This window comes from Oncorhynchus clarkii, chromosome 10 (assembly GCF_045791955.1).
Source record: "Oncorhynchus clarkii lewisi isolate Uvic-CL-2024 chromosome 10, UVic_Ocla_1.0, whole genome shotgun sequence".
NCBI classification, from domain to species: domain Eukaryota; kingdom Metazoa; phylum Chordata; class Actinopteri; order Salmoniformes; family Salmonidae; genus Oncorhynchus; species Oncorhynchus clarkii.
The window spans coordinates 38,190,008-38,216,145 of NC_092156.1; the positions used below are offsets into that span (position 1 = coordinate 38,190,008).

General features: G+C 39.1%; 3 protein-coding genes across 5 annotated transcripts in view; all 3 read left to right on the plus strand.

Moving 5' to 3' along the window:
* Positions 1-2,871, plus strand: part of LOC139419543 (ectodysplasin-A-like) — a 63,992-nt gene extending 61,121 nt beyond the window's left edge. For all 3 annotated transcript variants that reach the window (XM_071169507.1, XM_071169508.1, XM_071169509.1), the window contains exon 8: positions 658-2,871. In XM_071169507.1, coding sequence (XP_071025608.1) covers positions 658-918 — 261 coding nt within the window. In that variant the 3' untranslated portion in view covers positions 919-2,871. The remainder of the gene's footprint in view (positions 1-657) is intronic.
* Positions 2,872-7,680: 4,809 nt separating this feature from the next.
* LOC139419544 (protein Wnt-11-like) lies at positions 7,681-10,032 on the plus strand. The gene is made up of 5 exons (XM_071169510.1): positions 7,681-7,754; positions 8,585-8,820; positions 8,925-9,202; positions 9,407-9,699; positions 9,858-10,032. The coding sequence occupies exons 1-5, from the start codon at positions 7,681-7,683 to the stop codon at positions 10,030-10,032; spliced, it is 1,056 nt and encodes a 351-aa protein (XP_071025611.1).
* A 5,141-nt stretch (positions 10,033-15,173) lies between these two features.
* On the plus strand, positions 15,174-21,340 carry LOC139418430 (immunoglobulin-binding protein 1-like). Its single transcript, XM_071167840.1, has 6 exons — positions 15,174-15,415; positions 15,848-16,150; positions 16,397-16,592; positions 16,690-16,766; positions 18,778-18,887; positions 19,034-21,340. The coding sequence occupies exons 1-6, from the start codon at positions 15,204-15,206 to the stop codon at positions 19,180-19,182; spliced, it is 1,047 nt and encodes a 348-aa protein (XP_071023941.1). The 5' UTR covers positions 15,174-15,203; the 3' UTR covers positions 19,183-21,340.
* Positions 21,341-26,138: the final 4,798 nt, after the last annotated feature.

Sequence of the window (26,138 nt, forward strand, 5' to 3'; positions counted from 1 at the left end):
CTCTTCCTGTCGCCTGCATGTCACTCATCCTTTCTCTTTGCAGTCCCAGTGGATTATGCTATCTCAATGATTAGGTCAAAATATCTAAATTGTCTGTTGTAAGGCCTATAATACTGAGGCATAATCTATAAAGACTCCTTAGCTTTGAGCCTAAACATTCTTATTCAGAAATCCAAATTAGATTTCCCCATGTAATGACTTTTGCAAGTATTCAATTGAAATGATTTGGCATACTGTAGGCTACATTTCTCAGAACCCAGGTGGTTGATTTTATCAGTGCTCTTGGCTGCAGAGGGAAATGTCTGGATGAGTGAAGTGAATGTATTGCATGCCCTTCAATGTGATCCACCTTGTACAAAGTGGATCTTATTCTGTGGTAATATTCCCAGTTTGCCTGCTATATTTTATGATTGTAAATAAAATCATTGTTAATTACCTATTAAGTTATATAAGTAGTCTAGTTCATTATCTGCATGCTCACGCTCTTACTTTGAACCAGAAAGGGTTCTTCAATGGGTTCTCCTATGGGGAAGGCCGAAGAACCCTTATAGGTTCCAGATAGCACCTTTTTTTCTAAGAGTGCATATTTGTGTTATTCCCTCTGAATTAAACACAATATTTATAGCATGTTTGTCTCCACATAACTTCTACTGCCAGGTTTACTACCTCAACTTCACTGACATTGCTAGCTATGAGGTGATGGTGGACAAGACGCCATTCCTGCGCTGTACACGGAGCATCGAGACTGGACAGCGCAAGTTCAACACCTGCTACACGGCTGGGGTGTGTCTGCTGCGTGCCCGGCAGAAGATCTCCATCAGGATGGTGTACGAGGACACCTCCATTAGCATGACCAACCACACCACCTTCCTGGGGAGCATCCGACTTGGGGAGGCCCCCCCAGCCAGCCACTCCTGAAGAAGCAGACACAGGCCCACCAAACTGACTGTCAAATCAGGACCCAACCCTCAACCAGCCCCAACCCTCAACCACCATATCCATCTATGGTTTGTGGGAGACTCCACCGACTCTACTCTGCCTCTACAACCATCACCACCATCTATCACATATCGACCAATGAGGAGATGAGAAGGCCCACCTACTCCTGAGTTGACATGTACAGTACATACAGTATCCACCCTCAGGCTGGGCCAAGCCCCATCCTCAGGCTACTACTGAGCTGATAGGTCCCACCCTACCTGATATTAGGGTGTAATGGTATAATGATATTAACCCACTGCCTGTTATCTCTGAGTGGAAGATTCTTTCCAAAGAGTGATGATGACTCTGATCTTCGGTGCTGATTATGGACAAATATGCACCCAACATGTCAAGCATTAAGAAATGGAGGAGTTGCTGATTTTTTTGGAAGAAAAATACATTAGGCTTTAATTCTAGAATAGTGCATTTATAGGGAATAACTTGGTTTCCCTGATCATAACATGCTTGAGAAACCAAGGTTGACAGGAGTCATTCAAGTCTCCACTAAAATAACTCTCTGTCATGACAAAGTACATAAAACACCTGTTATACATTATTAAACAAATGTAGAATGCTTGTTTTTATCTACCAAACTAAACCTATTTGGAGAAGTGAATGTGATTGTTGGTGTGGTATCAATCCACTGAGTCATATAGGTCGTTAGCTAACATGGGTACATACTGTAAAATCGTTTGAACGCAATATAGAAATACAATGTGTGAGAGTTCTCTGATGAATTGAACATGCACAGCTGAAGCTCAAACATTTCTCTGTTAGAATGTGCACTGATTAAAACAAATTATTGATCTGTAGGCAAATATCTCTCTCTCTCTCTCTCTACCTCTCTTTCTCTCTTTCTCTCTCTCTGTTAAATAACAAGGTCTTTATGGATGTTTCTTTTAGGTTTGAAATGAAGTTGTTTGTCAAATATGGAATCACATGACCTAAAATGACATTCTTCATGTTACTATGTTGACCGTTCATGATCCCAAGGCTTGTCATGGACACCATTTATATTTCTTTGCTTTATTTAGTTCTGCTTTGGTTTGTTTGAAATAACCAATTCACTTGTCATTCCCTTTGAGCTGAACCAGTCATGTCCTGTTTCTGGAAGGCCATTTGTGTTTCAGTTTTTCTCAGAAGAATTTTGTCTTTCCATATACATAGGCAGCTTGAATCTTTTGTGAATATCACACACAGTCAAAACATTTTTCAGCATATAACTCCTTTGTGTGTTCATGTTTATATGTGAGTGGACACATTAGTCTTTAAGGAAGCATTTAAGGGCACAGATTATCTGTCAACATTACAGTTTCTGGATGTTTATGAAACTGCTCTGCACTGTGCATGTATTATAAATATTACAGGGTTTGGTCAATCACCATGCAGTCAACCTTCTGGAAAATTGGTGACAAAAGCAGAATCATGTCCAGTTGTTTTTAATTAGTTTGATAACCGTTATGGAAGGAAAGATAGATCAGACCATTACCCAGGGAAGTTCAAGTGTATTACTTTTCTGTTATTATAGAAATTCTACATCATCCATAATGTCTGCAATAAGAGTTGGTATCAAACATTACAACTTTCAGTTGAGAAACCTGACAAAAAGGGCAGTGAGTGTACCATGTTCTTGTAGTATTACTTTAGTTGTGTAGCAATCAGAATTAGTTTGGTTCAATTCAGTGCTTATTCAGTGTTCATTCTCCAATTCATGCTTTTGATTCAGTTCAATGCCTGAGTCAAGTTGAGTCAAGATAGAATTGTCCCAAACTCTGGTAGCTATAGTCCTTTTAATTCAAACACTGTTTAGTTTAAGTGTTTCAATACATTGTGGTATGTATTGTGATATGAATTATTTGGATTGTTTGTAGGTAAATAGGATATAATTGTTTCCCTGCTTTGTTGACTAATATGTACATTTGTATACTCTGTTGTGATTGTAAATATGTATATAAAATAGAATTCAGTTTTTTGTAAATTGTATTGATTTATATTATTATTATTATTATTTTAATTCACAGTTGTTATATAACATAGTATTTTGTAACAACACTTATGGCAGTTGTTAAAAGAAAGAAGTGAAAAGAAGATCCTACTGTATTCATCTACCGGGGTATATATTGACATACTAAGGTATATATTGCTTCTTTAAAATACAGCAAATATACTCTATGCAGCTTACAACAAGTTACTTTCAGCAGGTTTGTTGCAGGCTAGATGCTGTTTCCTTTCCACCCATGGGGGCCATGGACATACTTAGTGTGACTGTGTAAGCGTAACCTCAATCAACCAGCGTTAAACAACACACTCCTTTTCACCTCATTTATGACTTTATTTACGTAACAAAAGGCACATCTCAATAGGTGGTCCAGGTATCCTCATGACCTGGCGCTGTTGCGCTATTGTTCCTGCAAGCACGGGGGAAAGCCGATGAAATCAGAGTGCAACTCCTTGAATGGCCAACTCCTGTTTTTCAACAGGAAAAGTTCAAAAATAGCTGGAGTCCATCTTTGACACGCGTTTTTTGTCATCTGATAAATATGATACAATCACGCTCTGATTGAGACAGTAGATGTGGATTCTATGTCTCTGGAAAGTCCATCCTTCTGTTTCACCACTACCAGAAATTCTAAACTGTATTGTCTTTCCACAGAGTTAGACTGGGCTGGGGCCTCCCTTTACTTGTCTGCAGATCAAGGACAGTGAAGGAACTGTTCACATCGTTAAATTAAGCAGCAAAGGAAGAATAATGCGTTGAAGTACAGCGTAATGCCAGCCTGTCTAATGGCAACTATGGAGCCATTACTGGAGCCACATTTTGTTGATGTACAGTGCCCCCTTTTGGTAAGAAATCATATTCAGAAAAGTTTAGAAACAGAGAGGACTCATTATTTAAATGTAATAAATAAACACACTTGGGGCATAGGAGCATGTATTTGAGTACCATCTCTAAAATATGAATATTTGGTAAAAATGCAATAATGATTGAAACTCACTATTAACTTTGGAACCCTGATTTGATATGGGAAGAACCAAAATATAGGACGATTCGACATTTTTGTCAGGTCATTTTGAAGGAAATTAAAATCAATGCCTATTTGCTCTTATCAGTTGTAAATGTGCCCTTTTAGCAAAGACTTCAAACGTCTGCCTCTCCAACACCCAATACACACTATCTGTAATTTTGTGTGTGTAGGCTATACTCTCATTCCTTTGGTGGATTCCAGGAATAAGCATTCTAAGAAGAATGAATAGAGGAACAGGAAGGGCAAGCCTTTGCATGCCAGTTCACACCTCAAAATTCACCTTTCATAAACATGAACGATTTCTCACCTCTCAAGACTCCTAACACCCAATCCAAAGCTGGGGATCCAACAAAAGGAAGGATTTGCTTTGGGGTAGAATAGTTCTCACCTGGTTCTCACAGCAGAAAGAGGCAGAGGGGGGGGGGGGGGGGGGGGGGGCTGTTCCGGGGGCAGAGGAGTGGCAAATAAACTACCCTTCAAATCAGAATTACATATGGTAGGTGAGAGCAAGACATGACAACCTGCACTCAGGGGTAGACGTAACATGGTAAATGTACAGTGGCTTGCGAAAGTATTCAACCCCTCAAAAAGTAATTACTTTGTAGAGCCACCTTTTGCAGCAATTACAGCTGCAAGTCTCTTGGGGTATGTCTCTATAAGCTTGGCACATCTAGACACTGGGATTTTTGCCCATTCTCCAAGGCAAAACTGCTCCAGCTCCTTCAAGTTGGATGGGTTCCGCTGGTGTACAGCAATCTTTAAGACATAACACAGATTCCCAATTGGATTGCGGTCTGGGCTTTGACTAGGCCTTTCCAAGACATTTAGATGTTTCTCCTTAAACCATTAGAGTGTTGCTTTAGCGGTATGCTTAGGGCCATTGTCCTGCTGGAAGGTGAACCTCCGTCCCAGTCTCAAATCTCTGGAATACTGAAACAGGTTTCTCTCAATAATTTCCCTGTATTTAGCGCTATCCATCATTCCTTCAATTCTGACCAGTTTCCCAGTCCCTGCCGATGAAAACATCCCTACAGCATGATGCTGCCACCACCATGCTTCACTGTGGGGATGGCTATCTCGGGGTGATGAGAGGTGTTAGCTTTGATGAGAGGTGTGGGCTTCCTAGATGTTCACATAATACGCTTACCCATCCACCCCAACCAACCACCCTACTTTCATTTTTGCCTTAAGTAACCTTTTGTCTTATGTAACTGCACAAAATGTAACATATACTAATTTGAGTGTCCCAGATCTACGTTTACTATGTTACATCTACTCTATAAGACCAGGCTGGACAAAAGTAGCTCACATGCCCCACTGGAGAGAACATTTGTTTTGTTTTGACAGTGAATATTTTGTTTCTGTAATGAGACTTGGAGTTAATCAACCAAGTGTAATATGAGATGCAACATGGGAACAAGCAATCAGCCAAAGAATAATCGTACAACCTTAAGCATAAAGAAAAGCATTGACCTGATAAAACAAAAACAGAGGACATGCTGAAGCTACAATATGAGCCTCAAAGATGGAGGTGATGTGTTTCTGATAGACTGAGCTTGATGAGACAGACAACCCTTAGCACACAGTGGCAGAAATGTGCTGCTGTTCAGGGGCCTTGCTGATGTTAGAAAATCAGTAATCTCACCACGGGGTTACAGAGCATTTCTTGTTTTGGCTGTGAACAGAAAAGATGGCTCTGCCAAAAGGTGCTAGGATAGGCTACTGAGGAAGAAATGGTATACAGTATATCACAGTACAAATATGAACATATTACATGCACAATACTGAATCACCATCCTTTACTGATTATTTGTGAATAGAGTAATACAAATGTAGAAGCAATGATAGTGAAATTAGGAGTGGCAATACCACTGAACCCCTAGTTCCTTTAAACAGTTAAAAAAAAACATGACCTCTACATGTTTCCATTGACAGTATTCTGGCAAAGCCTTATCATCAGACTACATATAAGAGAAAAGTCATCCTATCTCACCAAGGGAATATAATAGGGGTTAGATAAACACAATTTTGAATGATCTTCTCGCTAAGGCACACTGATATCCCCTGGAAACGCTCTTTCAACCACTAATCATCTGCTCATACCACATGCAGATAATCAACCGTTTATACTCTCTTATTTGACCATGCTAGTGAAATCCCTGTTAATCATTCCCTGTTTTTTTATGATAAGGATTAGTGGGTAGCCTTTATTATAAGTCAATTTTTATTTTACCTTTATTTAACTAGGTAAATCAGTTACGAGCAAATTCTTATTTACAATGACGGCCTAGGAACAGTGGGTTATGCCTTGTTCAGGGGCAGAACGATAGATGTGTATCTTGTCAGCTCAGGGAGGCTATAGTCTGATTCTATCAAGGAGACTAATGTGTATAGCACATATAAACACACACTTGAAAACGGATAGCATCGAAGTATCAGACTGTGAGAATGGTTAAATACTTCTGTCCTGCATTGGTTGTAAGAATAATTTTGTTCCTCGATAATGGCCAATGTTAATTGGATTAGTTGAGCTAATTGTTTAGCGCGTCAATCGTTGCCGATCAGTCGTTAATATATACAAACCAAGGGTGTATCAATCGTTTTGTTTGTCCACTAATCTAACGTAGACCAAACATAACTGGTTTCGAGACATTAACATACCTACATCTAATTTGCCTGTTTAATTTATTGAGGAACATTTAGGTCAATGCATAGCATAGGACATGCAAAATGAAAACTCGTCGGGGATTTGAACTCGGGACCTCACGCACTCAACACGATAAGCATAACCTTAGACTACCGCGATATTAAAAGTTGTAAAGAAGCAAACCTGTAGTCCAATTTAAAATCATAGTTATAACGTTGTAATGTCACTTTGACGCGCGCGTAATCTGGACATCAATCACGGATCTGCGCATTTTCAGCGATTTAGGGAGGTCTAATTATCAAGGGTATTCTCATAGTTCATGGGCTGTTTACAAAATAGGCTTTCAGATATCATATAAACACAGAGATCCAACATGCATTTTATATTATTGTAAAATTGTTGAGAGTATTATACTGGCAAATGTTATGTTGTCAGATTGTCACACAGATTAGATTAGAATGTTGCAGATGTGTTTTCAAAGGAAATCTTCCAAATACTTTAGGCCAGTGCTAGTTAATAGAAGTGTTGCATGTTAATGAATAGCTTTATCCCGCATTAGCCTACATGTCTAACACTTTGTATGGCTGTAGTTTAATCAATCATGATTAATGGCACATAGGTTAACCAGCATTGTAGCAACAACATCATAAATGTAGGGGCCATCTTTTGAAATGCATATGCTATATATATAGGATAACTGCTAATAGGCATATGTTACAGTTCCATCCCCGTGAATTCACAAAATTAGAATTTGATCCGTGAAGCTGTGTTCATTCCATGGTTCATTCACAAATCGCCAATTTAATGGGGCGTGGCTATCGTAGCGGCGACATAAGAAGACTCCCTGGAGCTGAGGTCACACCACCAGTGGCTTGTATCTCATAGTAGGGCCATACCTCCAGACTCATAGGCTAAATAAAACAATACTATCACTGGATAATCACATCGGACTACTAAAGGAGTCGTTTGGAGCTTATATATATTTTTTTTTTACATTTTAGGCAGATTTGTAAACATTTGTTTACAATGAAATTCCACATGGATTTATTTCTATTGACATTTATTGTGAACGCGAACTGCTCTGCTGCTATATATTGGCTGTAAGTATTCCGTTTGTATGTAGCTATAGGTCAAATCAAATCAAAGTGTATTGGTCGTGTAGACAGATTTGCAGGTGTTATAGCAGGTGCAAAAACATGTGCAGGAGAATGTCTAGAAATTACAATACAAATACATAAATGGCCTAATAAAAAAACGAAAGAAATCAAGAAATGTCAGATCGAGTCAAATTAACAATCCAGCGTAGATATATTAGAGTGAGCAGTGTCAGAATAAAGAATAGGACTATAGCCTAAATATAAATACGTGGTGTGGATAGACAGTATATAATTTGGAAAATAAAATTATATGTACAGTAGTAGGTATATTATGATGAGAATACAGAATATAGCCTACAGTGAGTAAACAACAGTATATAAACAGTATATGAAGTGGCCAGTGTTCAATGTCGGGCTATCTATTCAGAGCAGAGGCCTATGCTACTCTGCTACCTTGTTTACATACTGTTTTACCCACTTCTCATGTATTATGTATATACTGTATTCTAGTCAAGGCTCATCCTATATAACTACTGCAGTACACACCATTTATATTTATATACTGTCCATAATGTCCAATGCTCGTTCTAATGTTTCTATATTTCTTAATTATTTTTTATTTTATTTTGAGGGGGATTTGTGTGTATTGTGTTGTATTTTTAGGTATTACTGCACTGTTGGAGCTAGAAACATACGCATCTCGCTACACCCGCAATAACATCTGCAAAATATGTGTAGCCTACGCTACCAATAAAACTGTATTCGATTTATTGAAAAAAAATCATGACTTGTATTTGTTCAGTTGATAGCTGATGAGTTTTGTATCTTTTCAGTGGACTTACTGTAAATGGGAGTTCTTTAGGCTGGAATCAAACTAATCATTGCAAGCTGCTAGACGCATTGGCCCATGAGCAATTGCAACTTTGTCGGCGAAATATCGAGTTGATGCACAGTATTGTCCACGCCGCCAAGATGACCAAAAATACATGTCAGAACACCTTCGGTGACATGCGGTGGAACTGTTCCTCTGTTGAAAAAGCCCCTCGTTTTACACCAGATTTAGCAAAGGGTAAGCTAAAGAACCTTTGGAAATGTAGGCCTTATATATTGTGGCCAATTAAATTATGTGATTTGGGATTTTCTGTGATTTGCATTAATTTAATTGTATTGCAGGCACCAGGGAGTCTGCGTTTGTGTTCTCACTAGCTGCTGCCGTAGTGAGTCACTCCATCGCCAGAGCCTGCTCTTCTGGAGAGCTCCCCAGCTGCTCGTGCGCCCCAGCCCCTGCTGAACAGGCCGGGCCCGACTTCAAATGGGGAGGATGTGGTGATAACCTGCACTATGGTCTCCAAATGGGATCTGCTTTTTCTGATGCACCGATGAGAAACAGCAGATCTGGCTCTCAGCCGTTCAGACTGATGAACTTGCACAATAATGCAGTTGGAAGACAGGTAATGGCTGAATTTTATTTTCACGATGACATGAACAGTTGCATACACGTGCATAACTCACAAGTTATTGTGCCATTGTTTTTCATGGAACTCCTGTTTGGCTAACAGTTTTAAAAACCATGATAAACAACATATTCTATTCTATAATTAATATTTGCAAAACGTGGCAACACATTTGAATATTATTTTTTGCTCTACTTTCAGGCACTTATTGATGCCCAGGAGACCAATTGCAAATGCCATGGGGTATCTGGGTCCTGCTCTGTCAAAACATGTTGGAAGGGCCTCCATGATATTAATCACATTGCCATTGATCTCAAATCCAAGTACCTGTCTGCCACCAAGGTGATCCATCGTCATGTTGGGACAAGGAAGCAGTTGGTCCCCAGAGAGTTGGATTTTCGACCAGTGAGAGAGAGTGATTTGGTCTACCTGATCAGCTCTTCGGATTACTGCACATACAATGAGAAGCATGGCTCACTCGGCACACAGAACAGGTATGGCTTTGTTTCTCTCAATGTAACAGTGGAAATGGTAATTTTTACTGTACCTTTGACACTTTGAAAGGTCGAACTTAAGTTGATTCTCTACCCCATTCATATTTTTGAGTTATATAGTGAGGTTTATTGATTGGAACATCATTTTTTGTCTCCAGACATTGCAATAAGACATCCAACGACAGTGGGAGTTGCGATATAATGTGCTGTGGTCGCGGCTACAATGCCTTCACTGAGAGAATTGTGGAGAGATGCCAGTGCAAGTATCACTGGTGCTGCTATGTCACCTGCAAGAGGTGTGAAAGGACAGTGGAGAGATATGTATGCAAATAAACTTTGCATAGAGACACTTGAGTAAACATGAAGCACTATTTTAACCACCATATCTTGTCAAGTTGTGCTGGCCCAGGTCACCTGACCTAACTCCCCGTGTAGTAGTACGTAGTCTGCAGGCTACAGTACAATAAAAAACAAGAGGAACAACTCACATACAATACCAAAGATAAACAGATGGATCTGGACTCATCTGTTACCTGTTTTAAAGAGACTGGAGGAGGGCACTACTGTGAAAAATATTGTGTTACTTGAAGAGAAAATGTGATTGATTGGGAGCTGTTAGCTATTCATGCTTGATTAGTAACATGTTCCTCAATAGAAGATTAGTTGAATTGATTACAAAGGAGGTACCCTAAATGGAAACCTTCCAGTCAGCTTTAAGTTGTTCAACTGACACTGAAAAGCTTTTAACAATTTACATCTTACTCATTAACTAAATTGCCAAATGAGAGGCAGAATAGCTGATTGATCTAATTTGAATGTCCATTTTAGTCAAAAGGGGCTAATGCCATATACTTAGGTACATTCTGATCATAGGCATACAGAATACATTTTAGCTGTATTTTTTGTTTTTATTAATACATTAGGCATGTTGATGTACATAAGTGCAATTTTATATTTATTTCTATTAAAAAAACTACACAAAAATGTTACATGTGTCTTGTTAAGTTTTAACCATCTGTGTATGAGACTGCCAATGGCAGGTGTTGCTAAACTTGTAAGCCTAATTTGCCTTTGGCAAACCAAATAGTAATAGTAGTATTTATGCAGCAAAGGCTGCAGTAACATGACACAATAGCAAATCCACACTTTCATTCTTTCTACCGAATGTTAGGCTCATGCTGTTTATACCATCCACAGTGGCTAAAAGGTCGATAGTGGTACTTCAATCTCAGGGAAATATTTAAGGCAAGTGCCACAGCTGCCTCATCAATATTTCTTTTAAATATTGATTACTATTATAAACAAGAAGATTACATGGATACTGTCAAACAACATTTTATGGAATTGGTCAGTGGTCGAAGGTTATCTTTCTGTGTTGGAGTATTTCATATATGATTGATGGTTGCAGCACATAGGTCCTATTTGGTGGACATGTGTGGACAAGTATTTACAATAGGGCTGTTGTTAGTCTTTCACATGTTTTGAAACCCTCCCATGCAGCCATGGAGACTATTTACAAAATAAACAGGTGTTTAAATTCTTGCTGCCTCCAAAATTAGCTCATGTTTCCTTTTAGCCTGCAGTGTTGAGGAGCTAACTACAGAAAAAAAACTCAACAGTGTGCAATCATTGATTAAAATTGAATAGAATTGTATAGACTGCAGTACGGTGGAAAGGGTAGACTTACTGCCTAATTAGCTCTGCCTACACTATGGGGAGGGGGATGCATTGAGAGGGATATGTTGCACATTTGCTGCAATGAACTTCACTAGGCACTATTCCATTATACTGTTTCAAATGACTTACTAGTTTTTCATTGACTGGTTTAAAAAAAAAATCACAATTCATCTTCATGGGACTTCCAGAGGACCACTGTCCCAGAGTAAAACATAGGCCAGGGAACCAGTAGATTAATTGCACTTGTAGAGCCTTGTTTATAGTGAGCCTCTTATTTCCTCCCAGATGATAGAAATGGAAAAAACGTTTTGATGTTTGTTTGAAAAGTGGGGTAGATCAAATAAAATTGTATTTGTCACATGCCTCGAATACAACCAGTGTAGACCTTACCGTGAAATGCTTACTTTATAAGCCCTTAACCAACAATGCAGTTCAAGAAATAGACTTTAAGAAAATATTGACTAAATAAACTAAAGTAAAAAATAAAATAAAAAGTAGCAGAATAAAATAACAATAACGAGGCTATATACAGGGGGTACCGGTAACGAGTCAATGTGCAGGGTAGTCGAGGTAATTTGTACATATAGGTAGGGTAAAGTGACTATGCATACAATAGATAATAAATAGCGAGTAGCATCAGTGTAAAAACAGAGGGGTGGGGTCAAAGTAAATTGTCCGGGTGGCCATTTGATTAATTGTTCAGTCGTCTTATGACTTGGGGGTAGAAGCTGTTAAGGAGCCTTCTGGACCTAGACTTGGGGCTCCAGTACCGCTTGCCATGCAGTAATGAAGAGACAGCCTATAGGGAGGTCAGAGACCTGGCAGTGTGGTGCCAGGACAACAACCTCTCCCTGAACGTGAGCAAGACAAAGGAGCTGATCGTGGACTACAGGAAAAGGAGGGCCGAACACACCCCCATTCACATCGATGGGGCTGTAGTGGAGCAGGTCGAGAGTTTCAAGTTCCTTGGTATCCACATCATCAACGAACTGTCATGGTCCAACTGCTCGGCCTCCGACCATAAGGTGCTATCGAAGCTTTCTGGATGGCAGAAAGCTTCTATAGCGCCTTAGGGTCGGATGCCGAGCAGTTGCCATACCAGGCGGTGATGCAACCGAATGTGCAGCTGATCTTTTTGAGGATCTGGGGACCCATGACAAATCTTTTCAGTCTCCTGAGGGGGAAAAGGTGTTGTCGTGCCCTCTTCGCGACTGTCTTGGTGTGTTTGGACCATGATAGTTTGTTGGTGATGTGTCTCTTCATTGTCTGTGATCAGGCCTACCACAGTCGTGTCGTCAGAAAACGTAATGATGGTGTTGGAGTCATGCTTGGCAATGCAGTCTTGGGTGAACAGGGAGTACAGGATGGGACTTAGCATGCACCCCTGAGGGGCCTCCATGTTGAGGATCAGCAAGGTAGATGTGTTGTTGCCTACCCTTACCACCTGGGGGCGGCCCGTCAGGAAGTCCAGGATCCAGTTGTAGAGGGAGGTGTTTAGTCCCAGGGTCCTCAGCTTAGTGATGAGCTTTGTGGGCGCTATGGTGTTGAACGCTGAGCTGTATTCAATGAACAACATTCTCACATAGGTGTTCCTTTTGTCCAAGCGGGAAAGGACAGTGTGGAGTGCGATTGAGATCACGTCATCTGTGGATCTGTTGGATCTGTGATTTGGAGTAGGTCTAGGGTTTCCAGGATGATGGTGTTGATGTGAGCCATGACCAGCCTTTCAAAGCACTTCATGGCTACAGATGTGAGTGCTACGGGGTGGTAGTCATTTAGGCAGGTTACCTGCTTTCTTGGGCACAGGGACTATGGTGGTCTGCTTGAAACAGACTCGGTCAGGGAGAGGTTGAAAATGTCAGTGAAGACACTTGCCAGTTGGTCTGCGCATGCTCTGAGCACACATCCTGGTAATCCATCTGGCCCCTAACAATAGCCAACACTTACATTTTATTTATTTACCTTTATTTAACTAGGCAAGTCTAAGAACAAATTCTTATTTTCAATGACGGCCTAGGAACAGTGGGTTAACTGCCTGTTCAGGGATTTGAACTTGCAACCTTGCGGTTGCTAGTCCACCGCTCTAACCACTAGGCTACCCTGCCGCCCCAAATGTTGTCTATCTATTATTCCCCAATTAAGTCAAAATTGCCTGACGATAGGCAGATAGGTACAGAGTTTGAAAAGGCAGACTGTTTTTGAAGTGGATTATGTCTAAGCATCTTGTGGTATTTATAGGTCTGGTGCTTATTATTATATCCAATCAGGTTGTGTGTTCAATGTATTGTAAGTTAAATCAACTTTGAATGCATGATCAATACATCCAATCACGGTTTCATAATTTTTATACAGCATAGTGCATTCGGAAAGTATTCAGACCACTTGACTTTTTCCACATTTTGTTACGTTACAGCCTTATTCTAAAATGTATTAAATAAATGTTTTTCCTCGTAAATCTACACGCCATAGTGCATAATGTCAAAGCAAAAGCAGTTTTTCAGAAAATTTTGCAAATATATATAAAAAACAGAAATACCTTATTTACATAAGTATTCAGACCCTTTGCTATGAGCCTCGAAATTGTGCTCAGGGGCATCCTGTTTCCATTGTTCATCTTTGATATGTTTCTACAACTTGATTAGAGTCCACCTGTGGTAAATTACATTGATTGACCATGATTTGGGAAAGCACACACTTGTCTATATAAGGTCCCTTCTTTTTTTATGAGTTACCAGTTGTCTTGAAAGCATCATAAATCCAGAGAATGCCAGACTTTGATGACAAAGTTTAATGACAAAATTTGCCCACGAGAAGGACTACTGAGCTACCTTCATGTTCAAGTGAGCAGAGCACAACGGAGAGTCCAAAAATGTCTTGTATGTTGCTGCATAAATTATGTATTATGCTAGGGAGACGTATACTGTAGCTAAGAAAGTAATACTAAGTGTATATTGTGTAGTAAGCTGTTAGTAGCCCATGTGCCTCACCCAAATAATCCCTTTCCTCCTCATAACTTAGCCTACTGTTCTGACTTGGTGGTGCACATGTAGCCTATAGCTTGCTTTAGAGAAATGTCATTATCAAATATTGTAAGCGCTTTCATTGTCTAATTATATGGCACCTTTATTTATCCTATGGTTCTGACTTGGTGTACAGGGAGAATACTGTAAGAATGGGCCATGTTCTTAATTCTGTCATTTTACATTTTAAAAAGTGCTGAAGAAATAGTTTTATTGACTACATCTGTCTTAGCTCGCTCATTAATGTCTTAATCGAAATTATGGATTGCCTCTTATCCGTTCATCATTCCCTTATGCCATAGTTTGTACCTCTCAATTGTCAGTAGGAACAACATTTGTTCAAGCAAGTCAGCTATGTTTTTTAAATAGGCAGTAAATGAGGCAGAATTAACTTTTTGGCTGCCAGACAATTAAGGCTCCGTTTATAGCCAGGTGTAGCGGTGGTAAGATTCACTCCATGGTGCTGAAAAGAAAACTCTGCTGTTGGGACAGATTAATTTAGGCCCTAACAGTATGTGGGCACCGGTTGTCACCATTATAGTGCAATTCATGTATTGTGTAATGTTGTGTTATGTAGTGGCTTTGCTACATGCTAAAATCGCCACTGCACGTGTGGCCTTAGAAATACGGACCAAAAACGAATTATGTCCATTAGAGGACACACATGCATTGCTGGGTCTCAGGAGGACGTTTGTCAAAACAGCCATTGAAAACACAGCAAACTTCTATACGCTCATAAATAAAGTGAGCGTAGAATAAATACGGAAGCCGATAGTGGTCATTACATCCAAAACGTTGTTTAAAAAAATGGCAGCCGTAGAAAGCACTAGCATGTCATTAATGCAGTCAGAAGAACCGCTTAAACTATCTGATTTATTAGATCGAGGATGGAAACTATATGAGGAGGTGGACACCACAAATGATCCCATCGCAGCCACCCATATCCAGGTCAAAATCAAGCGTGGGATAACGCAACTTGAAGTGGCAACGCGAATGGTGGCCCAACTCGACTTGTTCAGGTGACGTTACTAACGTCGTTAGCGCTACCTAGCAGCTACCAAACTACACAGACTGCTTCTCTAGCAATGACGACTAGCCAGATTCACAGGTATCAAATTGTAAAGACAGCTAGATAACAAACAGATTACACCGTAAAGTTGTTTGACCGTTTAGCTAGCTAGCTACTTTACTAGGCTGTCGTAAACAAGCTAACAACCTAGCTCCAGTAGCAAGCTAACCTAAGGTAAGGCCATGCAATGAAGGTGATGCTGCATGTCCAGTGCGTTCAAATGTGTGTATCAGGAAAGTGTCCGTACTCATTCTGGAAACCAATTTTAAGGTGGAACGTCAGTTGAAGGCTCAACAGTTCGCAATGTTTCTCCACATCATAAGCTAGTTCTAATGAATAGTTATGATCATCAAGGTTAATCTTGTTTATGTTTGTTTTTCAGCCGAAATGAGGATTTGGAGGAGGTAGCAACCACAGATCTAAAGTATCTTATGTTGCCTGCCTTCCTGGGGGCTCTAACTATGAAGCAAGTGAACCTGGCAAAACGACTAGACCACGTTCAGATAGCTAGATGTTACTTTTTGGACTTCTTGAAAAGATGTAAGGAGTATAACATATCAAAGTTTGAACTACCCAAAACCATTGAAAACTCCTCTGACATACCAGAAGAAGAATCTGCAAATGGGCCCCCCAAACCTCCAGACTTAATTGCGATGGCAACAGTTAGAGCGGCAAAGATTGAAAGGTATATTAAACATCTACATTTCAATTACAATTTTAACAATTAGAACAATCATTGTTTTGATTGAGCACTGCACAAGTCAAATTTAGGCCAACTGACCTATGCTTGAAGGTCTAGTACCTGTCACGCACCTCTTAAAATATGTTATGTCCCTCACCTATTTAACAAATGAAAGATCTGACTTATTCATTTCATAATGGCAATTAATCTGCACGCAAATTGTTCTAACTTATTTATTATACTCTGCAGATACAAACAGAGGAAGGACACAGAGGCCAAGCTATCAGAGATCAAGGCAGCAGTGGACAGTGGGCAGGCAGATGACGAGATAGTCCGGAACTTTTACCTCCTCAATGTGAGGAAATGGATTGCTGTATCCCTGGAGGAGATAGAGAGCATTGACCAGGAAATTGAGATTTTGACCAGGATGGATGTTCTAAAACAGGTACCTGGACTTGAAGATGTAACTAATGCCATTCATTCACCAATGTCTCATTGAAAGAGTATGGTTTTCTTATGCGCTGTATCTTTTCCATGTGCAGAGTTCAGCAGAGCCATTACACTCTAAAAGGCCTCCCATGAAACCCTTCATTCTCACCAGAGATGCTGTTCAGGCCCGGTAGGCACCTGCTCAAACTTATCATTTATTTTCTCCTTCTGCTAATTGCCGTTTTCCTGCTCACAAAATACGTACTCTGTCCAACCTCCCTTGTCAACAGGACATAGCTACTTGCTTAAAATATCACATGAAGTAAATAGTTGATTAATGTGTAATTAAAGGGATACCTAGTTTATTTAACACTTTAGACCTCATTGTATGTGTGTACATACATGCATACAATACCAGTCAAAAGTTTGGGCACCTACTCATTCAAGGGCTTTTCTTTATTTGTACTGTTTTCTACATTGTAGAATAATAGTGAAGACATCAAAACTATGAAATAACACATATGGAATCATGTAGTAACCAAAAATCCATATCTCAGACTGGTTATTTCATGAAGCTCCCAGTTAAGGATTTGTGAGGCGTTTGTTTCCCAAACCAGACACTTTTATGTACTTGTCCTCTTGCTCAGTTGTGCCCTGGGGTCTCCTACTCTTTCTATTCTGGTTAGGGCCAGTTTGCGCTGTTCTGTGAAGGGAGTAGTACACAGCGGTGTATGAGATATTCAGTTTCTTAGCAATTTCGCACATGGAATAGCCATCCTTTCTCAGAACAAGAATCGACTGATGAGTTTCAGAAGAAAGTGCTTTATTTCTGGCCATTTTGAGCCTGTAATCGAATCCACAAACGCTGATGCTCCAGATACTCAACTAGTCTAAAGAAGGCCAGTTTTATTGCTGCTTTAATCAGCATGACAGTTTTCAGCTGTGCTAACATAATTGAAAAAGTGTTTTCTAATGATTAATTATCCATTTAAAAGGATAAACTTGGATTTGCTTACACAACATGCCATTGGAACACAGGAGTGATGGTTTCTGATAATGGTCCTCTGTACGCCTATGTAGATATTCCAAACAAAATCAGCTGTTTCCAGCCACAATAGTCATTTACAACATTAACAATGTCTACATTGTATTTTGGCTCAATTTGATGTTATTTTAATGGACAAAAAAAATGCTTTTTTATCAAAAACAATCATTTCTAAGTGACTAAGTGAAGAGCACTTTTTGCCAGTCCTGTCTGATCCAGCGACGGTGGGATTGTGCCCATAGGCGACGTTGTTGCCTGTGATGTCTGGTGAGGACCTGCCTTACAACAGGCCTTACAAGCCCTCAGTCCAGCCTCTCTCAGCCTATTGCGGACAGTTTGAGCACTGATGGGGAGGGATTGTGCGTTCCTGGTGTAACTCGACCAGTTGTTGCCATCCTGGACCTGTCCCGTAGGTGTGATGTTCGGTGTTACACGTGGTCTGCCACTACGAGGACAATCAGCTGTCCGTCCTGTCTCCCTGTAGCGCTGTCTTAGGTGTCTCACAGTACGAACATTGTCATTTATTTCCCTTGCCACATCTGCATGCCTCCTTGCAGCATGCCTAAGGCACGTTCACGCAGATGAGCAGGCACCCTGGGCATCTTTCCTTTTGGTGTTTTTCAGAGTCAGTAGAAAGGCCTCTTTAGTGTCCTAAGTTTTCATAACTGTAACCTTAATTGCCTACCGTCTGTAAGCTGTTAGTGTCTTAACGACCGTTCCACACATTCATTGTTTATGGTTTATTAAACAAGCATGGGAAATAGTGTTTAAACCCTTTACTATGAAGATCTGTGAAGTTATTTGGATTTTTACGAGTTATCTTTGAAAGACATGGTCCTGAAAAAGGGACTTTTATTGTGTGTGTGTGTGTGTGTGTGTGTGTGTGTGTGTGTGTGTGTGTGTGTGTGTGTGTGTGTGTGTGTGTGTGTGTGTGTGTGTGTGTGTGTGTGTGTGTGTGTGTGTGTGTGTGTGTGTGTGTGTGTGACCATTGCCACTATATGGCTCATGCACACAACTAAGCCAGCCAAAGAAATCTCAGGATCTTTAACCAAAACAACTGTCTGGATGATGCTTCAACTTGAAAAGTAAGTGGAAAATTAGGTCTAACATGCTGAAAAACAAAATATCCCTTTTAATGTGTAATTTTTCATCTCAGAGTATTTGGGGCAGGCTACCCCAGCCTACCTACTATGTCAGTGGATGACTGGTATGAACAGCACAGGAAGAAAAATGCCTTGCCAGACCAGGGGATCCCACGCAGCGCTGGTAGGGTTAGGAGATGTTTATAATAGTGTTCTATTTACAGTTAACTGTACATCAATTGTTTTCAGGAAAACTCAAATAGATGTTCATCAACCATGTTTTATATACACCCTGTTTCATTCACCAAATACAATTTGTCTCCCTTTCAGAGGACTTTGATGCAGAAGAGCGAGAACAAGAAGAGAAAGAGAAGCGGGTTGAAAACGACGATGAGGAGGCCTTGCAGAAAGCTAGAGACTGGGACAACTGGAAGGATACGCATCGGAGAGGCTATGGGAACCGTAAAAACATGGGCTAACAACCATCAAACAAAGCAACAGTGCCATGCCTGGTCTGCAGTGTTCATCTACTCTCTGTCCCTCTGTAATAAACAAAAACGTTGCTGGTGTCTATGGAAACATGGTCTTTAAGAAAAGGGAGTTTTATACAATCCCAGACAGAAACTGTTTGTCTGTTTATGGTCACTTTTTATTCTGATGCTGCAAATCACGGCTTTAATTGTGGCCGTATCAGAGGAAAATTATTTATTGGCAGCCATTAATATTATCTGCAGGTTCCATACGAATACACAACCAAGTATTTCCACCAAGGCGTCGTCTGTCGAGATGGTGCAGTGCTATGCTTGAGAAGATTAGCAAAGTGAATTTGATGATCAATTGATTAACAGCTGTTCCCAAGCGGATTCATATTTCCTGAGAGTATCCAACAGTACTTAGACTTTTGTGAAGAACTCTACATAGGTGGTAACAATCTATAGTTCCAAAAAACTGCTATTGTATATTGTCATCCACACTTAATGTGTTTAGTGATGGAAAAGGTAGCTTGTGTGCTTATACAGTCTCCTAAAAGGTGGCTCTATAATCCAGAATTTTGGTTTTGAGAAGAAAACAAATTCTGATCAGGTGACAGTACAGAATGTCACCTTTTGTTTTGAGGGTGTTTTAATAGCTGTTTTACCGTTTAGAAATTAATTTGAAGTCCTAAGTATTTTTTGACAGATTCACTTAGTGTATTCAAAAGTTGAGTATTTGGACCCATTTTTACATTTACATTTTAGTCATTTAGCAGACACATTTATCCGGCATTTATTCAACCACGTATCGCAGACAAAGTAAGTACATTTTTGTCAAAGTGTTGTTGTGCAGTTTGTTTTGGTTGTGCTGCAGCTTTTGTTTTGCCCAATAATAACTGAATGGTGACTGGTTTAATTTTCTTTCTAGGTTTACAGATAATGTTTCTGAACATTTCTAAATGAATCCTGATAATGCCATGACTAAGAAAAATCATGAATAATAAGTGAGATGCTGATCAGAGGCTACAACAAAATATGCTAACCTCTCACCATTACCAGTAACGAACGGGAGGTTAGCATTTTTTTGGGGGGGGTATGATCTTTGTAACCTCACTCGTCATTATTTTTGATTATCCATAATGTCGAAGTATTCAGAAAGATCTATTCTTACAATACAAATAAAAGTGACTCCAAAATGGCACAACTTGGTCCCGGTCCCTGAATTCACCATTCTGTTCCTATTGGGCAAAGCAGCCCAAGTTTTTTGTAGCTTGATGTAGCCATTGTGTGTGAGGAATATGGGACCAAATACTAAACCTTTGACTACTTTAATACACTATAAGTGAATTTGTCCAAATAGTTATGACTTTTTAAAATGGGGGACTAGATACATACATTTTTTAATTGTACCACAGACCCTCGCTGCTGGCATTCTGTACTGTCGCCTAATATGAAATATTCTCAACTAAAATACTGGAGTATAGAGCCACGTTTAAAATGGTTTGCTTCACTGTCAGAATACATATGGAGTATGTACAATATTATTTCCTCTGATTGATGTCCATTGTAACACTGAATAATGGGTTTGTGATGCACTTAATTACAGAGATCCACTCCCTTTTCATCTTGTTTTGCTGAATAGTTTTTTGTTGTTAAATAACTGCCTTGTGACAGCCAATTTGCTCTTTTCTCAAAATGTATGGCTGACTCATTTGATTTCTTTCCCACCTCTTACACATGTACAGTTTGAACAGGCACTGATTTTGACAGACTTGGTGGATTCCTTTGTCAGAGTTGATAATGAGTAGTGGTTGGTCTATTTTTTTCAGAATAGCAGGAATTCTGTGTGCAAAACCTGCATGGTTCCCATTGTAACAAATTATTTGAGTGTTTTGTACTTTTCTCATTGTTTCTTAAAGAAGTTGCTAGTGTAAAAAAAATATGGTTATAGTCCAGAATAAATATGAGAAGCTGCTATGGTCAAGCAAATTGTTATTGGCACACTGATATGCACATGCACAAAATGTGCATGAATCAAAATCATATATATTGAACATGACTAATATTGCTCCCATGTAACTTGATATGTGTCTTTTGGTGAAAGCATCAATTGTGATCTCAAAATGTATTTCCGTTTCAAAGCCAATTAAATCAATATATTGGACATACTCGCTAAACGTTTCCTTTATTTGCTACCCATTGGACAGCTGTGCTAAAGTGAAATCATCAGTACACCACCTCAATTCTGGGCCACCTAGTTCTAGCTTCATGTCTCTTGATGTACGGTGATATTTAACCTCAGTCAGTAGCCCGATTTATACCTTGTTCTAACATGCATCCTTTGTCCTGAACTTGTCCACATTCTGATTGTGCCCACATTTCCAGACAGGTGCAGATTATTAAAAGACGCATTATGGTCTGATTGTGATCAGATCTTCCTGACCACCTTCGGAGGTAGACGGGCACACATTATGTCTGGATATCTTACAAATGTAGACTCACTCTCTCTCTCTCCTGCACCACCTGTCTCTACCTCTGAATGCTCGACTAAGAAAAGCCAACTGATGTTTACTCCTGAGGTGCTGACCTGTGGCACCCTCTGTGATTATTATTTGACCCTGCTGGTCATCTAATGAAAGTTTGAACAACGATTTGACCTTAATGGCCATGTACTCCTGTAATCTCCACCTGGCACAGCCAGAAGAGGATTGACTACCCCTCAGAGCCTGGCTCCTCTAGGTTTCTTCCTAGGTTCCTGCATTTCTAGATAGTTTTTCCACTGTTCTTCTATACCTGCATTGCTGTCTCTTTGGGGTTTTAGGCTGGGTTTTTGTATAAGCACAACTGCTGATGTAAAAGGCTTTATAAATACATTTGATTGATTGATAGACGGAACTGGACAGTGAAACCATTTAAATCAATATTTGAAAGGTGGCACCATAGACTTATGGATCAATAAGTGTCTTAAAATAAATATATATTATTTTGAAAGAATATCTGTCAAATAATTTGCATATAGGGAGGGGCCAGGAAATGTGGGCACAATGTGGAAACAGTTGACAGAGACACATTTGAATGCCATGTGTAGACATATTTTACAAAATGTGGGCACAATCAGAATGTGGACAAGAGCAGGAAAAAGTGAAGTAAAATTAAATCAAGCTTTATTTATATAGCATATTTCAAACATTACTGCAACGCAATTCACTTCACAGGAAAAAAACAAATAAAAAACAAAGACATTAAAAACTGAAATATTTACTACACAACAAACATAAGAGGATAAAAAAACAAATGAATAACAATAAAAACTGAGACTAAAAAGCAATGCTAAAAAGGTGTTTCCGTCTCCTCTAACCGAAGCTAATTGTGTGGATTTTCTTCTATCAATAATGTAAAATTAACAGCCATTCAGAAAGACTCGTGTGAAGGTGAAATTACAGAGGAACTTCTTGATGCAATTAAAGCCTTTAAGTCCAGGAAAACTCCAGGGCTGGACGGCATTCCAGTTGAGGTATACCAAATATTTTTTGATATACTCAGAGGACCCTTATTAGCATGTTTTAACCACTCCTATGTAAATGGTAGATTATCAGACACTCAACAAGAAGGTCTGATTTTATTATTACTGAAACAGGATACAAGTGGGAAATATGAAGATCCAGTCAATTTAGAAAATTGGAGGCCCCTTACACTTCAGTGTTGTGATGCAAAAATTCTAGCAAAATGAATAGCGCATAGAATTAAAAAGGTATTGTTGGATATTATTCATCCTAATCAGACAGGTTTTTTACATGGACATTGGAGATAATAGAAGGCAAGTACTGGAAACAATAGAACACTATGAAAAATCAGGGAAACCAGGCCTGCTATTCATAGCTGACTTTGAAAAGGTTTTTGATAAAGTATGAGTTTATATATAAATGCCTGTAACATTTACATTTTAGAGAATCTCTTATAAAATGGGTTAAAATAATGTATAGTAACCCTAGGTGTAAAATAGTAAATAATGGCTACTTCTCAGAAAGTTTTGAACTGTCAAGAGAAGTAAAACAAGGTTGTCCACTATCGGCATATATATATTTATTATGGCCATTGAAATGTTAAAATCAGATCCAACAATAATATCAAGCGATTAAAAATACAGGGCTTAAAAACAAAGGTGTCATTGTATGCTGATGACTCATGTTTTCTTTCAAATCTACAACTTGGATCTCTCCCCAGCCTCATAAAGGATCTAGAACATTTTTACAACCAAATTATGAAAAGTACTATATTACTTATTGGATCACAAAAAAATAAAACTTTTACTTTAGCATGTACTTTACCAATAGAATGAATGGTCTGATGGTGATGTGTATACTCACAGTATACTTATCCAAAAATAAATAGATGATCTCACTCCAATAAATTTAGATAAGATCTTGCTACCATGGAAATGTAAATACCTTTCTATTTGTGGAAAAATCACCCTGATTACCTCTTTAGTCATATCCCAGTTTACCTATTTGCTTATCGTCTTGCCTACACCTAGTGAACACTTTTGTAAATTATATTAGAAAACAAATATTCCATTTTATTTGGAATGGCAAACCAGACAAAATTAAACCGGCCAATTTATATAATGAATATGAATTCGGAGGGCAGAAATTATTAAATATTAAAGCATTAGACCTCTCACTAACGGCTTTAGTCATGCAAAAGTTATACTTAAATCCGAACTGGTTCTCTAGCAAATTAGAAAGAATGTCTCACCCTATGTTCAAGAAAAGCCTTTTTCCATTTATTCAGATTACAACCTCTCACTTTCAGTTATTTGAAAAGGAAATTATCTCCTAAATAAAGCTATTTTTAAAACAAGCCATAGAAAGTTGGTTGCAATATCAATTTAATCAACCAGAAAAGACAGAACAATATAACAAATATTGTTGTTAAACTCAAATATACTAATTGAAAAATTGTTTATAAAAAGGTATAATCTTCCTAAATGATATCATAAATACGATTGGTGGATTTATGTCATACATGCAGCTAACTAAAACATATGGAAATATCTGCTCTACCCAAAATTACAACCAACTAATTACAGCATTACTGCAAAAGTGGAAGGGGGAAAAAGCAAGGCCCTGCATTAAAGACCATAATTAGTTAAAGAAAATTGTGATAAATCAAATAAAAGTTAAGAACTTTTTTGAAGAGCAATGTTTGAAAGATATGGGAAATATAAATCAAACCAGATGGATATCATAAATATATGGGAGAAGTTGAAGGTAGAGGAAGGATAAGAGTTAAAAACAAACAAAACAAAACTATTGTAAAATAGACTGTGTCCATAAAATGTATATAGTAAGCTGGAAATATAGGGATAAGCGTTGTTGTTCACTAGTTTGTACAAATATTTAAAAATATATATATGTATGTATACAGTGGGGAGAACAAGTATTTGATACACTGCCGATTTTGCAGGTTTTCCTACTTACAAAGCATGTAGAGGTCTGTAATTTTTATCATAGGTACACTTCAACTGTGAGAGACGGAATCTAAAACAAAAATCCAGAAAATCACATTGTATGATTTTTAAATAATTGATTTGCATTTTATTGCATGACATTAGTATTTGATACATCAGAAAAGCAGAACTTAATATTTGGTACAGAAACCTTTGTTTGCAATTACAGAGATCATATGTTTCCTGTAGTTTTTGACTAGGTCTGCACACACTGCAGCAGCGATTTTGGCCCATTCCTCCATACAGACCTTCTCAGGATCCTTCAGGTTTCGGGGCTGTCGCTGGGCAACACGGACTTTCAGCTCCCTCCAAAGATTTTCTATTGGGTTCAGGTCTGGAGACTGGCTAGGCCACTCCAGGACCTTGAGATGCTTCTTACGGAGCCACTCCTTAGTTGCCCTGGCTGTGTGTTTCGGGTCGTTGTCATGCTGGAAGACCCAGCCACGACCCATCTTCAATGCTCTTACTGAGGGAAGGAGGTTGTTGGCCAAGATCACGTGATACATGGCCCCATCCATCCTCCCCTCAATACGGTGCAGTCGTCCTGTCCCCTTTGCAGAAAAGCATCCCCAAAGAATGATGTTTCCACCTCCATGCTTCACGTTTGGGATGGTGTTCTTGGGGTTGTACTCATCCTTCTTCTTCCTTCAAACACGGCGAGTGGAGTTTAGACCAAAAAGCTCTATTTTTGTCTCATTAGACCACATGACCTTCTCCCATTCCTCCTCTGGATCATCCAGATGGTCATTGGCAAACTTCAGACCGGCCTGGACATGCGCTGGCTTGAGCAGGGGGACCTTGCGTGTGCTGCAGGATGATCCGAGGATGATTGACCATCATCTTGAACTTCATCTTGAACTTCCATTTTCTAATAATTGCGCCAACAGTTGTTGCCTTCTCACCAAGCTGCTTTCCTATTGTCCTGTAGCCCATCCCAGCCTTGTGCAGGTCTACAATTTAAACCTGATGTCCTTACACAGCTCTCTGGTCTTGGCCATTGTGGAGAGGTTGGAGTCTGTTTGATTGTGTGGACAGGTGTCTTTTATACAGGTAACAAGTTCAAACAGGTGCAGTTAATACAGGTAATGAGTGGAGAACAAGAGGGTTTCTTAAAGAAAAACTAACAGGTCTGTGAGAGCTGGAATTCTTACTGGTTGGTAGGTGATCAAATACTTATGTCATGCAATAAAATGCAAATCAATTATTTAAAAATCATACAATGTGATTTTTTGGATTTTTGTTTTAGATTCCGTCTCTTACAGTTGAAGTGTGCCTATGATACAAATTACAGACCTCTACATGCTTTGTAAGTAGGAAAACCTGCAAAATCGGCAGTGTATCAAATACTTGTTCTCCCCACTGTATGTATTTTTATGTATGTATGTGTATATGTATATATTTATACGTGTGTGTATGTATGTGTATGTATGAATATGTACACTACCGTTCAATA

Coding starts and splice junctions, on each gene's coding strand:
- LOC139419544 (XM_071169510.1), top strand. CDS start 7,681: ATGAAATTCCACATGGATTTATTTCTATTGACATTTATTGTGAACGCG. Junction 8,821..8,924: donor TACACCAGATTTAGCAAAGG/GTAAGCTAAAGA, acceptor ATTGTATTGCAG/GCACCAGGGAGTCTGCGTTT. Junction 9,203..9,406: donor ATAATGCAGTTGGAAGACAG/GTAATGGCTGAA, acceptor CTCTACTTTCAG/GCACTTATTGATGCCCAGGA.
- LOC139418430 (XM_071167840.1), top strand. CDS start 15,204: ATGGCAGCCGTAGAAAGCACTAGCATGTCATTAATGCAGTCAGAAGAA. Junction 16,767..18,777: donor AGAGATGCTGTTCAGGCCCG/GTAGGCACCTGC, acceptor TTTTCATCTCAG/AGTATTTGGGGCAGGCTACC. Junction 18,888..19,033: donor GGGGATCCCACGCAGCGCTG/GTAGGGTTAGGA, acceptor TCTCCCTTTCAG/AGGACTTTGATGCAGAAGAG.